The 17161-nt window shown below is 39.9% G+C and overlaps 1 protein-coding gene across 1 annotated transcript in view; it reads right to left on the bottom strand.

Moving 5' to 3' along the window:
* The window catches only part of LOC124159568 (multidrug resistance protein homolog 49-like), a 134117-nt gene that overhangs the window by 44446 nt on the left and 72510 nt on the right, over positions 1 to 17161 (bottom strand). The window contains exons 15-18 of the mRNA XM_046535467.1: positions 15795 to 15928; positions 10176 to 10325; positions 7555 to 7659; positions 1527 to 1688 (exon numbers count right to left, since the gene is read on the bottom strand). Of these exons, the coding sequence (XP_046391423.1) occupies positions 1527 to 1688; positions 7555 to 7659; positions 10176 to 10325; positions 15795 to 15928 (551 nt within the window). The remainder of the gene's footprint in view (positions 1 to 1526; positions 1689 to 7554; positions 7660 to 10175; positions 10326 to 15794; positions 15929 to 17161) is intronic.

Here is a 17161-nt window from a genome sequence, read left to right as displayed (position 1 = left end):
AGTCTGTGCTGCTCAATCCAATTCTCGTCACTTCGTCATTCCTCCTATTTACTGTCCATTTCACCTTCTCAATTCTTCCCCATACTTGTAAAAAAAGGAAGAATTAATTTTTCCTTTACTTATCTCGAATACCTTCAATCTTCTCTCGTCCTCATTCCTTAATGTCCACGTTTCCGCACCGTCAAGAGTCACACTCCCGATCAAACTATTCACCGACCTTTTCTTTTAATTCATACATTAAGATCCTCTCATAGGTTCCTTCCTGTTCATAAACACCTAATTTGCTAATGCAATTCTCTTCCTGATGTCCTTTTTCCATTTTCTATAATCCTTACAATAACTATATCCGTTTTCCTCTAATGTGCTGCCCAAATAGTTGAATTGCTCTAACAGCTCAAGTTTTTCCCCACCTACTATTACCTTGAATCACACATTACACGCTCGCAGCGCCTTATAAAACCGCATTATCTTGGTCTTCTTTTGATTGATCCTCATCCCATAATCGTCGCAAGGCCATCAAAATTGCTACCAATATTTTTGCTACAAAGTAGTTTAAATTAAATTTAGGTCCTTCAATATTCCTACTCTTAAAGTTAATTAATTCGGTAGAATCGAATAAAATTTTGATTTTTTTAGCCAAAATTGTCATCTTGCTTGTCCGTTGGTTTTTTTTAGTAGTATAACGCATCCACTGTAGTCTGAATTCCCCTCGCTGACTGGCTGATCATCCGCGAACCTTACCGATTTAAACATCATCACTTTCACTCAGGCTTCCAAGTCGTCCTACGCTTCTCTTACCATCTCCTCAGCGTATACGAAAGCAGCGGCGATAGAGGACAGCCTTGCCTCACGCCTCTGCCAATGCTTTTTGAGAACTTCCGCTACGTATTTGATTTTCAGAAGAATGATAATCGCAAAAGAAAACGGATTAAGAAATGGCAAGTGTCAATTCTGCAGCTGTCCGTTTAAAAAATCCCAGCCCTCTCTCTCAATTGTCATTCCTATCAAAAAGCAAAAAATAGTAATTGCAGTGAAATCAATGCTTATATTATGTGCTGCCAAGACTTTGGGAGAGTAACAGGGTCAGGTTGTACAACAAAATATGATGGCACAGAAACCCTCTCCTTGAACAACTACGTGTCCAACTTTCATGCTGATGTGTGAAAATTTGTATCAATCTCTTGATCTCGGATAAACCTACATAGTCTTTTATAGACTGTCATTTTCCAACTTCCACATCAACATTCCCTCTGCCCATTCTGTGTTGTGTCCCTTTCCTTCCCCTCCTCCAAATTTATATTAAATGTCTACGCTTATGGCGTTGCGGGAAAGGATGAAATAGATTTTGGGCCATATTTCACTTGGGCTCAGCGTATCCGGAAACCCATCTTCAGCCTCTAATTTTCCATGTATTTCATCGCCGATGTACTGATCCACTTTATTATATGTGTTCCCATAATTTTCTTTCTCCTCGTGTGAATTATTATGACATGTATGCTTATATGCTACTGAATACTTTCACTTACTCCTTGAACACTGGCGGCATCCCCGGACAGCCTGGAGCACAGCGCCCCCACACTGTTCCTTTCGTCATCAAACCACGCCACCTCTTGGCGCAACATGGCGGCAAACGACAAAAGCCTGAGGCGATTGGTTAACTTCACACCAGCCAAGTTGAAGGAAAACATCTGCAATGAGTGATACATTTATTACAACCTGAAAGAAGACAAGAGAGTGGCTAAAAATATAGGGTACTTTCCGAAAGGAATGCCATTATTTTTAAAGTAATTTATGGAGCAGATATGCGCAAACATTTTAAAGCATTCAAAGTATTGTCCTTGGCCCTGTGCACATTTTTTCCAGTGACTCTTCTGCCACGACGCCTACGAGCCCTGAACCTCTCGCAGGTTCTTCGTCTATTGGATGTCTTCTGTGGACGAAAAATGGGTTTCTTTAAGGGCTGCATTAATCCGAGGGTACAAAAAGAAGTCTGCTGGGGCGAAATCAGGATTATAGTGGGGGTGAGAAGGCGTTGGCTTACAGTGTCTGGCCAGGAACTCGTGGACTCGTAGCGCGTTGTGCCAAGGCGTTTCCGTGATGGAGTTGCCGGGTAGCGGGGATGTCTTCTCTCACCCTGATGACCCTTTTTCGGACTCTCTCCATCGCATCCTTTCAAGAGACAACTTTGACTGTCTGTCATTAAGGGATAAACTCCTAATGGGCCACTTCTTTACTGTCGAAAAAGACATTGACCGTTGTTTTGCTCATTGCTGCCGACCAGAGCGTTGTTCGTCGTTAACCTCACCCCGGCCCTGAACCTCGAAAATTGTGAAGACAGAGCGGAGACCTCACGAATCATTTTGTTTGTCACTTCAAGAGATGTTTTCAGTTTAGCACAGAACTTAATCGCATAGCGTCGTTGCATGAACGTTGTTTTTTTTTCGTGACAAGGTTGGCGCGTAGAGGTTTAAAATAACTTAAGTCCTGGGCTTCCACAGCTTGGAGGGCACCGAGACCGATTTTACGGCAATACTTAGATACAACCTACTACAAGCAGTTTGATCCCAATCCGACCATTAGAGGTGGCTTGGAAATTCCAACTATGTACATGACTTTAGGAACGCACTCGGTATTCCTGAGATAGTGGGTATTGTTCATAAAATTGAAGCTAAATTGATTACTGGCTGTCTGCCTTTACAGATCGGCGCGAAGGGAGATTCAGTGCCATCGGCAAATTTATTCCTCACAGCTCTATGTTGCTTTATAGGCGTGTTATCTTCAGATTTCAAGCCATTTGTATTCTACGATATGCACGTTTTTTTCTACTTAGCTCAGAATTTATCCTACACCTAGCCTCCGTAAATATTAACTATTAATGTCATTAAGAGTAAAAATTTCTAGCGTATAACTATATATATATAATGATGGCATTTGCCCATGCAGCAATGTGGCCTTTGAACTTTATTTCCTCCCTTGGAATCATGATACTAGTAAAGTAAGGAAGGTCGTTACGCACCAAGCGGTGATTTCATTGGGTGCTTTCCATTCATGCGACTCACGCGTCGACTTGTGTCCACTCGCGTCATTTGTTTATGACTCTCCTATTCCTGAGCGTTACCGTTTGTTGACTTGTGTCACAACAGTCGGCGACACACACCGAATGGAACACGAAATCCACGACGCAAGTCGACTTGTGTCGACGTGTGTCAATGAATGGAAAGCACCCATTGGAGTTTATTTACCACTTCTTGCAACAACAGGAATACATCAACGGCTTGGTAGCCAAGAAGTGTTGTTTACTTTAACAAACAAAAAGTGCATTTATTTATATCCCAAATTTGTGTTTTTTCATATATAGTTTGATTTAGGAATTTAAGCGGCTGTATGATAATTCATATGGCAAGTTTGCACGCCACTTATATGTAAGCAAAAGTTTGTCCGAGTTAAATAATTCTTCTTCCTCTTAATTTCACCTTTTTTGTGCGGGACATCGTGTGAAACAATGTCTGTCTTTTTTAAGTCGCAAGTCCTTTCCCAATTTTCCTATTTCCCTCTTGCTTTTTTTATTCGTAAATTTTAGCTCAATCAATAACTCAATCAGCTTTGAAGTAAACAAATTCGTTGTTTTGAATTCATATAATAGGTCTCTGAACACCTATGTAGGTAAAGACGTTTCTGAAAAGTAGGTGTAATTATTAAGCTAAAAGTTATAACTATATGGCTGTAAAGTCATCTATTTTTTTATTATGAGCATTTAAAATACGTCTCACAAGCCATCAAGGAAAAACGTAATTCGCACCACCGCCATCTTGAATGACGTCAGCTCATGCAATAGTGTTGTTCTTAACCACCTTGACCGTGCACATTATTGAAGTTTACAGTGGAGATATTGTGGTTTTTACGCCGTATTTTTCGTGTCGTAGTTATTCCTCGATATGTCGCAGCGTATAGCTTCAAGTACTGCATTGTGCCTAAGTGCAGAAATACGACGAGAAATGTTCCAAATAAATATTTTCATACTGTCACCCAAGACTTGAACGAAGATTGGTTCGGATGAGAAAGTGCCGACGAATGTGAATGAATGAAAAAAATGAATTCTAATATTAACGCATTGTTTATCAGATTTGACACAATTCTATACCTACTCATCTTCACCAGTGGAAAGTTTTTTCACTTGCTGGCTTTATCCACTTCGAGGGGATCTCTATCCGACACTTTTTGAAAAATTTTTATTCCTCAAGGAGACTAATGCAACCATATAGAGCAGCATTTGAGAAGTTTTACTTTAAAAAGTAAAATATATATTTTTAAAACATACCTTTCTCGTGTACTATTTGTAACTATCCTTACGAGCAAAAACAGGTTAAATATTTTTTAAGATCTCTTAGTTTCCATAAGGTGAGGTGGGGTAAGTGCGACCCCCCTTCAGGTAAATCGTATTTCCGTTCTCGAAGCAGGTGGCGGTCGTGCAACATATTCCACACATTGTTATGAAACCAGAGCCAACGACTTTGTAATGCTTATCCCTTAATTTCTCGTTCCACATGCTTAGGAAATATACCCGTCCGTTCATCTCGTAGTCTTAGTTGGTTGTGAGGAGAGGTTATACCGCAGTTCCCTCTGAATCAACGCATCGGAGGTGTTAGGTAAGAACTATATCTTGTTTTCTCTTCTTCATGGATTGGTTTTCCTTGCTTTACTTTAAATTAGGAACTCGGGTCATTATATTAAGTTTAGATGGGGGGTCGCACTTTCCCCGTCGTAACCATTCATTCCTACCTCCCGGGGCAAGTGCGACCCCGTTGCCTGGGGTAAGTGCGACCCCCTGTCGCACTTACCCCAGGCTACGAGGTTGAAGTATGGATTGAATTTTTAGCTTCTGTCTAACAGTTCTTGCGTTAAACTTTTAGTTTCTGTCTGGCAGTTCTTGCGTTAAACTTTCTTAAATAAATTTTGCAAAACACCGAAGTTCATAAAACTAGGTCTTTTAATTAGAGTCCTCTCATTAACTCTCATTTTGAAGGTTTATCTGATAAAGATAGCTTACTTCAGTTTGTTGATTGATTATGATAGGGAATTGGATATCATGTCTTCTGACGAGGAGGATGTAGACGACATGGTATTAATTAATGGTCTTGTTTCAGGCATTAATGCCTGAAACAAAATAGCATGAGTCGAAAAAGCTTAACAAATTCGGTGACTAACATTCAAAGTGGAGATTGGATTCTGGCTAGATTCAGCAGCAGCTCACTATCTAGGGAAAATTCTGGAGATTAATGAATAAGGTGATGCCGTGGTTTGCTTTTTGAGGACATTTTTTGGAACTGAAATAAGTTTCACCTGTCCATGGAATGAGGATTCCAGCGAAATACCTAGGGAAGGTGTTGTAAAAATATTACCGAAGCCCCCTGTCGGCCGTCGACCGGCCGGCTTACAAATGTTTTTTTTTCAAAAAGTATTTCAAATACTGTTTTAGATTTCAAACTCCCAAGTCACAGGTATTGTGCACTTCAATTTTGCCCAGCCTTACTTACATAATACTTGAACTGCTCTCAGAACTAGCTATGCAATCATTGCAAGAAAGGCTGTTAACTTCCACCTCACCGTCCTCCTCAAAAACTCGTGCCTCCACATAATAGGTTGTGCTCGGGGCACACACGAGCTCGAACGATACATTCGTTTTGATTGTGCGTAATTTACACGCAACCAATGGCAGTCTAAACATATGTTTAGACACTGTGGTTTAGAGTGCCAATGGCGTCGTCAGCGTAATCTTCTCGTCCGAACCTAATAAATGTAATTTCATTATTAAATTTCATAAACACATTTAATATGTACTTTACGAGAGCCGGTGATATTATATTTCCATAGCTATGCATCTTCACTCCCCGGCTTTCAGCATGCATGTAGCAATTTCTGTTGCTTATGTAAATAAACATTGCTGCCGTTGTAATTTTCGGCAAGTTTCCGGTGTCGGCCTAGGTGAAACCAGGTTCCGTGGCGTTTGCTTTTTACGATAAAATCTCCGAAAGATATATAAGAAATAAAACCTCACTTAAAGTCGTTAAATAAACCGAGAACTTTGGTGACAATGCGCAACGCCACTGGATTTCCCACACGATTGCATGAGCTGACGTCACTTTCCGGCTGGCCAATGGAATTGCGTTTTGAAGTGGGTGTGTTTTTGGAACTGTTTCGGTCATTTATTTAGTAAATTCTTAAGAAAATATGTGAAATAAGTGCGTTAAAGTGGCCTTTATGACATTTTTACAATATTTTACGATTTTTAGTTAGTATTTGAAGGGATATTAAAATTTTGTTCAGAGACCTATTCTCTTTCCTTTAAACGATCACAGCGCCGTCCTACTCAGATTTTGGTAGCCATTTTTTAAACTAATGTTCAAATTTAATTTCAAATCCTGGGTAGCAATCGAGATACAGTTAAAGTCATGATAAAAATGTTAGAATATTGCATCGTCTTCTGGTTCTGAGTTATCCTGAAAATTACAGCTCGATAGCTTATCGGAAAGAGGGGTTAAAATTGCGTTGCAAGATTGGAATCTGAAAAGAGGACAAACGGCAAAGCGAGTTTATAAAAACGTTATAAAAGTTGATACTTAACATATAACACACAATATTTAATAACCGACCAAGTTTAACCTATTTCGTTGGCATTACCAAGAGTTGTTAGACCTTAGCCGTTTATTAAATACTGTATGAAATATATTAACACTGTCTCTCTTTTTCATCTATCCACTGTTAATTTAGTGCCACGAAGTCACGAATCGATTCCGTTTCAATAACAATCGCAGTTTCAGTGCCGCCGATGCTCAAGTCGTCCATATGTCTTCATGTATTAAAATTTTTGTTAATCCACTGCACGAGTTGCAATCCAGTGACGTCATGAACGGGTCTCAATTGGTCAAGAGAACGAATAACCGCTAATAAATAAGTAATGCCATGCCCGGAATATGCTGACAATTATATGTATCTTTTTCTCAGCGAACATGGGTTACGTGAAAAGTTGCCTGTAGGATTTTTTGATGATCAAAAATGCTCCAACAACTCAGCGTAGTCATGGTATTTGCCTAATTTTAGCTGACCACAACTGGGGGTAGAATAATGTACTAAATGTGCAATTAGGTACTCTATAGCAACCATTGTCATCAATGACGATCTGAAAGCTTGTTTCTAGCTCATATTACGGATGAAGGGCCACTTTCATATCGTCGGAAAGGTAAAATATCTACGATTCCAGTTTGTAATATCATCAACTAATGAAAATAATTACGCTCTTTATTCCTAGTTGACCTAATTCAGCGTTTCTTTGCATAAATCAGCTTCCAATACACCAATGTAATAGAAAAGCCATACCTTGGCATTAATTTCCTTTTTAACCAATGACCAAATGAATAAAATCTTGTGAAACATTATCATGTATCTAGTCTGCTTGGCCCCACATGTCAAAATATTGTTAATCAGGCATATTTAGGGAGTAGTTAGACTGGATGAAAACATGATAACGAGAAATGCCATTAAGAAATTGAAACTTACCTGGAGAAAAGCAGCTGTACCAGTAACTATTCCTGTAATCAGGAAATATACTGAATACATTCCACTCTCGCTGCGGACTTCCTCTGGGTCGCTGAGTGACAAAACCTTTGGATTTAATTATAAAAAAATCACTATTTTAATGAATACCTTAAGTATGTGTTCCATTGATGCAAGTAAAACGAAACGAAAATGCTTTATTTCGAACCGGAGGGAAACGAAAATACAAGGCCTAGGTTTAGTCTTGTTCCTGCACGAAATTAAAAAAAACCAAAGAGTTAAGTTTGGACCCGGGACGAAAGTTTAGTCCCAGGAACGGAACTAAATGAATCGAAACTCCGCTGCTCATAATTAAGTTTCGATCCCAAAAGTTGAGTGGAGCGGGATTAGAGAGAATAGTTTCGACCCATTACTTTTGGCATAGGTATAGAGAGGTTGAAACCTTGGGCTTAAAAATCGAATGGCCAGTTTTCGTTCACCCCCTCCTGTTTGTGGTAAAAATATGAGTTCCCCATGCAACTATTGTAGGACGAACCTTTACTCCACTCAACCATTCTTTTTTACTCGGTGTACGGGTCGCAACTAAACCGTTGGAAGGTGAAGCACGTGGTCCCTCCGGTGCGAAATATTATCTGTATTTCGTTTCGTCTCAGAGTTTTACTTTAGTTTCGACCCGAAGTAGCTTTGACTCCGATTTAACTCCGACTTTGACCCTGAGTTTAGCTCCCGGTTTAAATCTATTTCGTTTCGTTTCTACGTTTCGCTCGCGGGAACGAAACTATTGATATTTAACTGGTTTTGACTTTCGTTTAGTTTTTATTGCCAACCCTTGTTCCAACGCATCCCACCACAGCACGAAGAAAATATTGAGGAATAAAATGTCTTGTGCAATTACTCAAGATGGTTTTAAAAATAAATGTTTGCTGTAGCAATTTATCAAAGCTCTATATTTATAATTCATTTACGTTATTAGATCAGTATGTGGATATTCAACTTGATAATCAAGTCATACTCATTGACTTTCTAGCAAATCTTCAGTTTATAATGTTTTAGTTCAGTTTGAATATTTACGAAGTGGTCATAGCAACTAGAAAACAAACTAAAATACTGCATAAAAGGTATGTCTCATCATTTATTTAAATTTCTTTTTGTTTTTTAAATAATAAATATATTTATTTCTTGATAAATTTGATTGATTTTTTGAGGCGTAATTTGGTGAAAGCGATTCATTATTAAAAAATGAACTTTGTGCTTTCACATTAATATTTATTCACAAATTTACGACCATGGTTTCAACGTTAGACATCATCATCAGGTGATGACTGTGTTCCTGTCGACGAATCGAGCAGTTTGATTTCACTTCCTCGGAATGTTTGCAAATTAGTTTCATCGGAAGGTGAGCTCATCACCAAAGTGTTCCCGAATATGGTTGATCACCACAAAAATCACAAATGGTTGATTGAGCGAGCAATTTTGGCAGCCTAGAACGAATATGTGGATGACTCAAACTTGGTAAATCAGGATCAAATACTTGGTACTCTGCATGAATTCATATTTTTTAACTGTGTAACAAACGAAGACGAAGTTATCAACTAAATATCTGCATATTTAAAGTGCTTTGACGTACCTGGCTTACCACGATTTACTGCTAAAGATAGGGTCTGTGTTCACGACAATTCGAAACCTAAACCAACCAAAACTATCCAACAGAACGCGTTAGGTGATTTAAAAAACTAATAATGAGTGTGATTCACGCCACTATACTGAAAGGAAAATTCAAAGATGATGGAGTTCTCATTCAGAAGATTCTATGATCCCAACTTATATGCCATTTTGAGCTTAAACGAATTACAGTTCGTGTTGCATTCGTGATGATGATTAACAAATCACAAGGTCAATCTTTCAGTGTTTGTGCTCATATGCTCATGAAAAATCCAATGTTTTATATGTAGTATGCTCAAGAGAAGGTAAACCATCTGCTTAATCTCTTTCATCGCTTCGCTATATTTATTCCGTTTCATCCGCTTTATCTTGCGCCTGATAAAAAAAACAAAAACTATCATACATCAGAAGGTGCTTAACTCACGACATTAAACCCGAATATGTAGGAGCCGCGGTACGTTTTGTACGCAGTGCACTTCCCCGAACCGAGTTATAACGAGTGCGCGACGAGTATATGGCATATTAATGCTGCTTCGTAGGGGCTATTTTCACGAGATTTTGAGCGTCAGTCAAGTATCGGTCTAGCGTGGCGTAAACTTGCTCCAAGAACGGGTTTGACATTAATAACTACTTTGTATGACCCCAGTGTCTTAAATTTCCTAATTTAAAACATGGAAATTAGAAAATTCATTGAAAAAATCCGCATGAACATGCCTTGGTCTACTTCCCTGGTGTAGTTTGAATAAAGAAAATATATTTCTAACAAGCCGTTGTTCGGCTCATTTATGTTTTTTGAAATTTTTCATTACTATTTTACCGTAAGCTAAATATTATTAAAATCAGTACAGCCGCTCTTGATTAAAAATGGTGAAACTGAAATGTTCAGTGATTAATAGGCGGTACGAAGTTCGCCAAGTCAGCTACTGTACTATAACGTGCGTCATCTTAATCAGAAGTCTTACCCCGTACAGATCGCCGAAAAGCACGGCGAACGTGGGCATGCTGCACCCCACCAGCATGGCTCCAATTCCGCCGGACACGAGCAGCGCCATCTCCGGCTTGTTCATCGAAAGAATGCGTGCCATCGGCGCCTCGTCGAACTCTTCCTCATTCTAAAGAAGGGAGGATGACAAGAACGAGATCGTGAATCAATATCACTCACACAGTGACAAGGGATAGCATCCAATACTAATGAATTTGGTAGATTGTGCCATCAGGAATCTTAAACTCTGTTCACAGCTTTAATTAGTGATTGGTTTGTTTAACAATTAACATTTAATATTAGGGATAGACGGATCCAGGATTTTTTTCGGATCCGGATACGGATCGGATACTTGATTTTCGGAGTCGGAACTTTCGAATCGGATATTTTCGGATCCAAATTCCTGACGCTGAGATTCCCTCGATTATTGTTCAATCTCTTGGGAAGAGTCGCACTATGTGCCAGTTGTATTTTGCCTTTTTTATTTTCCACGGCTGAAATTCTCCTACGTTCACTCTGCGAGAGCTTTCATACAAAACGGTTCATGAGTAGGACAAGAATCGCATGCGACGGCGCATTCGAAGATAGAATCGGAACTCTTTCCACCCTTATGGGGTGTTGCATTCACTGAATCTATTATTCAAAATTTCGGATCCAGATCCGATGTCTTCCGTGACTTTGGATCCGATGTATCCGATGAAGGGCAGTATCCGCGGATATTTGGATCCAAGGTATCCGATCCGATGCGTACCATAGAGAGGAAAACAGCTCCGCGCTGAGTGAACTCCATTCATTATGATCTTGCGCTTGCGTCTGCTAATGCAGTGGCGCAACGAGGGGGGGGGGATTGGGGGATAAACCCCCCCCCCCAGAGCTCAGAGAGATTTTTAAGTTTAATCCATTTCACTTAATTGGATTAATATTACTTATAAAATAGTGCAAGTATTAATACAATATCCCTCAAAAAGCTGAAAAGCTCAACATTTATCTGAAAAATTTCTAGGGGAGTGTCCTCGCTTACCCTGGCGGGTATTCCACACTCTCAGACACCCCAGCGTTAGTTGCGCCTTAAATCCCCCCTACCCATAATTCCTAGCTGCGCCCCTGTGGTAATATTCCATGAAAAAACTGCGAAAAAGTAAGCCATGAGTTCTTTCCGCCTTTTTCTATCTGGCGTAGTAAATAAGCTTTCAAAAATTCTCTTATAATTTTCGCCCGAAAGATTATCGTCGATTGAAGGAAATGCCGATTAATCGATCGACATGTAGCTCTTTATGCTTTGCCACTTCGATATGCCGATTATGAAAAAGGATGGCGAAAAGGGATGCCGACTTACAAAAAATATTGGGGGGGGGGCCCAAATCGGGGATTTTCTCCGGTAAATTTTAGAAGTAGTGAGTTTTAAGTTTTTTAAGCATTTTTGAAGAGTCATACGATCAACATTAGAACCCTGATAACTCGAATCTCGATATCTGGACACTCCGGGGAAAATCGAAAGGCCTGAAAAATTTTTTCCTTACACCCATGGCGAATTTTTGAGGGGGCTCGGGCCCCCTCAAGCCCCATGGAGTCGGCGCCACTGATGGCGAATATTTACAAATGAGCTACGGCAGACTTTTATGGTACCTATTGGGATAATTTAGCCCTTTGTTTCATGCTGCTGCAACAAGGATACACGACGATTTCAATGTTAACAGGCGTAACATCGTGGAAGATCTTATTAAAATAATAAAGAAAGTAACTGTTTAAATCAAAAGAATTTTTTATTTGGAACTACTGGTATCAACGACTCCTCGTCATCATCAGGCACCTTGTTGTGCAGTGCATCATGACGCAGCGGACTTGATAGCAGCATTCCCGAATTATGAAGTATGTGGATTAAGATATATAGTCACTTTCATCATCATTTCATGATGTACAGTTTTCCCTCTGCTTAGATCACGTCCTTATAGTATGGATGCGGGACCACACTCGAAAGCGGATCGTCAAATATGACGTGACTCTCATTCATGCTCTATTACATCTACAGAATACCCTGCGAGCCACCTCTGGGGTGTTTGGCAGGGGGTGATCAATCACCAGCATGCAGCATGCATTTGGACTCCCACATGCACACCACACCGTCCAAAAACGTCCCGTATACTAACAAACTATACTACTATATGCTGTTAGAAATGATAATTGAATTAAGAAACATGCATTAATTTTTACATAGGTTAGTAGGCTACACTACAAGTCATGCAATCTATTTACGAGTTCTATTGCTGCCGTTATAATCTCTTATTGATCGTGGAAAAAATGACATTTGGAATCTGTCTGTTCTACAATCTATCTCTCTTATTTTATTTAATGATCTGATATTCCGTAGTATGTTGGCGTCCGTAAGATATGGCTAGCTTCGTAAGAAAAGACTCTGCTCTTGAATTTATCTAGAAGGTGTTCATTCTATTTTTCAATCTACGGTCCGACAGAGATTCCCATCCGAGTTTATCTAAGAGGTCAGTTACACTAACAAGACCATCGTAACGACCTTTCACATACCTGGCAGCTCTTCTTTGCACGCGTTCTAACTCAGTTATTAAGCCTTTTTCATGAGGGTCCCTAACACTGGCAGCGTATTCCAAATGTGATCTAACGAGGGAAAAGTAGCTAATTTCTCTCACTTTGTCGTCGCACTTTCCTAATATTCTTTTAACAAAACCCATTTTACGATTAGCTTGACCGGTTATTTCTCGAATATGTTTATTCCACGATAGATCACTATTGAGTCTAACTCCTAGACATTTCACGGATTCAACAGTCTCTAATTGGGTACCCCGAATTATATAGCTATGTTGTAGGGAGTTGTTCTTCTTCCAGAAATGCATTACGACGCATTTTTTCAAATTTAGTTCTAACTGCCAAGCATCGCACCAAGCTTGGATAGCAGCTAGGTCATTCGTTAGTTCATCTATATCTTTGCTGGAACGGATTTCTCTGTAAACTACAGCGTCGTCTGCAAATAATCGTAACTTACTGTGTACTACTTCGCCAATGTCGTTTATATAAAGATGGAATAGGAGTGGGCCTATAACACTACCCTGAGGAACGCCAGAAGTGACTCTAACCTCATTGGAGACTGCACCGTCTAATACTACTCTTTGGACGCAATCGCTCAAAAATTTTCTTATCCAGGAAATAACATCTTCGTCTAGACCATAAGATTTCAGTTGTATTATTAGCTTTCCGTGGGGTACTTTATCAAATGCCTTTTTGAAATCAAGAAAAATCGCGTCTACTGGAATGTTGTCTTCCCTGGAGACTAAAATATCGTGGGCAAAAAGCGCTAACTGAGTTTCGCACGAACTGCTTTTCCTGAATCCATGTGTTTACAAATCCATGTAAAACAATTATGTTCATCAAACTGTGTAAACTGCCGCACAGAATTTGTCCCTACAAATATTGGAAGGATGGAGGGGCAGTGCCCTTCCTATATTGGTTGCGGCGACTGTCCGCGATGCATGCTGCTGAGGAGATGCATTATGAGCTCAATCAGCTCTCTGCATTTTGATACACTTACATTGCCAAATATAATGATTGCCAAATTACTTCAAAGAGATATATAGGCACTCCTTGCCCAAAAAGTTGAAATTGTTTTTCGAAGCAATCAGGCGAATTTTGGTTACAAGTGCGAACTGAGTGGAAACTAACCAGTATGACTATGAGCTTATTGATAAACACCAGTAATGACTCCAAATTTCAGTACTAAAAAACTAAGTGCATGGAAATCCTCACCCCTCCTTGAATAGAATTTCTGGCTCAGTATCTGCAACCCGCACCTTACTATAACTTAGATTTTATAACATTTTCAGGGCTGGTGTTCTGACAACCCCCGCCACTAGCCTCTTGAGGCAGCTTTCGGGGTGTTGCGTTGATGTAGGCTAATGCATTTTTCACGATTGTATCACCGGTATTTAATGATTTTATGGAAGACTGCCCTCAAAGGAAAATTACCTGGTCTAATCTCGCTGAAGATTTTGATCTTCTCCTATTTGTAAATCTCGGTTGGTGCGATTTTAGGTTAAAAAGGGAAATTCGAAGGCCTCAATCATCTTTTTCATTCGAAATATTTAATATTTTTAATGAGGATATTTGTGCAAAATTGTAGTAAACAGCCTGCAGATGCTGTTCAGCGACCCCAGATATCTTCACGCAGACCATTCGCCGGGAAAGCACTAAATCTTTCTTCTGGTAAACGCATTGTTGAAACGAAAACTCTATTAATATTTTGAACAAGGCTTTCAAAGCACGGGGAGGGAGACGGCATAAAAAAGCGTCCATTCCGTGCATGCGCCTTGCCCAAACAGCATGAAAACAAAGGCCACAGGCGACATCAGAAGCATGAGGGATATCTCACTCGTCATATACCTCGGATTCAACGGTTTAATTTTGGTCGCTAGACGGACATCACTATTGCCTCCGCTACACGAAGAGCCATCAGATCGGCTACGTCATAAACAATGTGTATCATAAGGAAGGAGAGGTGAGCGAGGTGGGGTTCACGAAAGGTAAGTCGCAATCGGGCGGTATAAGGGGAGAAGCTACCACTAAAATTAAGGCTTAATATGGAAGGATGCTAACCGAGCGAGAATAGGCGTAGAGTAGATGGAAGGAATACGTGGAAAATTAAGTATGACGGAAGAAAGGGGTAGAAATACTTGTACGTTGGTGGGGGAAATTGTAATGGCCTGGGCTCTTATAAGTTTTATAACTTCTTCTTTATTTTTTTAACCCACTATAAGTTCTACATTTTGGTCTACTCTTTACTCTAAAAAAGACGAGAAAGGATTCATCTTGCTATGTTTAATGGCTCAATCCAATTTTTTTTATCCCAAAATCATTGTGTGAAATGTAATTAAGTACTTCTGTGGACGTATGTAGCGGTAGGGATCCTAGGCACGAAATTCCCAAAAAAGGACATTATATAGCAGCTTTCATCCTTCTTGCGCCCGCCGCCGAGATATATTGTAGTATCCCTTATCAATCTACTTGTGCTATCGTATTTTATGGATGTATGAATATCCAATTTATTGTAAATTTGCAATATCGTGGGGTGTGCTCATTTGAAATTGATTTTATTTGAAAGAGAAAAGAAAACTGGTGGCTGTCAAAAGAACCTAGTATAGTCGATTTCAATGAAAACAGAGAATTTCCGCTATGTACTTGATTTTCAGAAAAATGATAATCGCAAAAGAAAACGGATTAAGTAATGGCAAGTTCATTTATGCTGGGATTTTTTTAAATGGCCAGCTTATGGCCGTTTAAAAAAATCCCAGCCCTCTCTCTCAATTGTCATTCCTATTAAAAAGCAGAAAATAGTAACTGCAGTGAAATCAATGCTTATATTATGTGCTATGAAGACTTTGGGAGGCTCTCAGGGTCTGGTACTTACAACAAAATATGATGACACAGAAACCCTCTCCTTGAACAACTACGTGTCGAACTTTCAATGTGATCTGTGAAACTTTGAATCAGTCTCTTGATCTTGGTGAAACGGACAGTCTTTTATTGGTCTTAACAACAAGCGGGACGATCCACAAGTGGAGGGCTATTTTCTTACCGTGTGCAGGGCCTTTGGCGCGTATTGTACACTTCTTCGACCGGACTGAGCTTCGCTCTTCTCGGACAGCACGCTCTGCCTTCGGATCTTTTCTTCCAGACGACCGTCGGGAACATTTTTCAACTCTCCATCATCTGCGGGAGAAGATGAAGGACGGAAGGTTAACACCACTCGGATTTCACTCAGGGTGAAGTTTTCATCTCTCTTTCGAACATCCCAGTTATCGACTCGCTCATCGAAACGTCGGAGGGAGAGATAAAAAATCTCACCCGATGTACACCCGAGAGATCTTCACCAATACGGTGGTTTCCTATTATTTTTTTATTGCCTGAATCGAAAGATACTACTCCCGGAGTACGTATTTCACGCTCTTAGATTTTTGAATGACGATATCTATTTTTCGCGATTAAATGAAAAGTGAAAATCTTCAAGCGCGCGAAAACGCGACAGCTAAGTATGAATGATGGAAGAACGCCGTGTGACGTCATTCTGGTTCCCGCTGTCGCCGTGTGAGGTGACCTTGGGGCGAGGCTTTGAGCACTGATACGATGCAGGCTGCTAGCAGGTAGCAGAGTACCATGCTAGCAGGTAGCGCTTGGTTTAAATAAGGATTATTAATTTCCTATCGAACGAAGAAAACTTTCCGACCTGAGGCAGTTTTAATAGGTGATTATTAAGACATGTTTCCCTGAGCTCTGTGCCTCATGCATGCATTGGTAATCTCTGACGATGTAAAACTCCTATTTACTCGTAAAAACTCTTCTCGGGATACCGCGCGGGTAAGATTATATGAGATCGCCGACGTTTCGGCTACCCATTCTCACCCTACCCTATCAGTAGCCGTGAGAATGGGTAGCGAGTCGGTAGCCGAAACGTCGGCGCCCTCATATAATCTTACCCGCGCGGTATTCCGAGAAGAGTTTCTACATGCTGTTCGCCGAGAAAGTGTTAAATCTTACATCCTATTTACTCGTATAGAAACTAGGTCCCTGTGACGTCACGTAGAGTGGCATTGTATGGGCGCCAATCTGGCCTTTTTTAAATGAGGTTACAATTGACCATTGCCATTCGTCTAAACAATATGATTCGGATTTATGAAACAATTATTTGTATATTATGAATACAATAATGGTGGGCAACGAATCGCAATCAATGCTTTTCGTTTTCTTTCATCTATTCATCTCTAAACTACCCTATTCATCCATCCAGTAACTCTTTGTTTCCCCATGTCAATGTTACTCTTCTTCTTTACTAATGACTTTTTATCTTCTGCTGCATACAAGTACCTTGGTTTTCTTTGTATTTATTATCAGTTACCCATTACCCTACTCATATTAACCAGAATATTTTTCAAATCCTTCTCCGTC

Source organism: Ischnura elegans, chromosome 5 (assembly GCF_921293095.1).
Source record: "Ischnura elegans chromosome 5, ioIscEleg1.1, whole genome shotgun sequence".
NCBI classification, from domain to species: Eukaryota; Metazoa; Arthropoda; class Insecta; order Odonata; family Coenagrionidae; genus Ischnura; species Ischnura elegans.
This window is presented reverse-complemented; position numbering and strand designations above follow the sequence as displayed.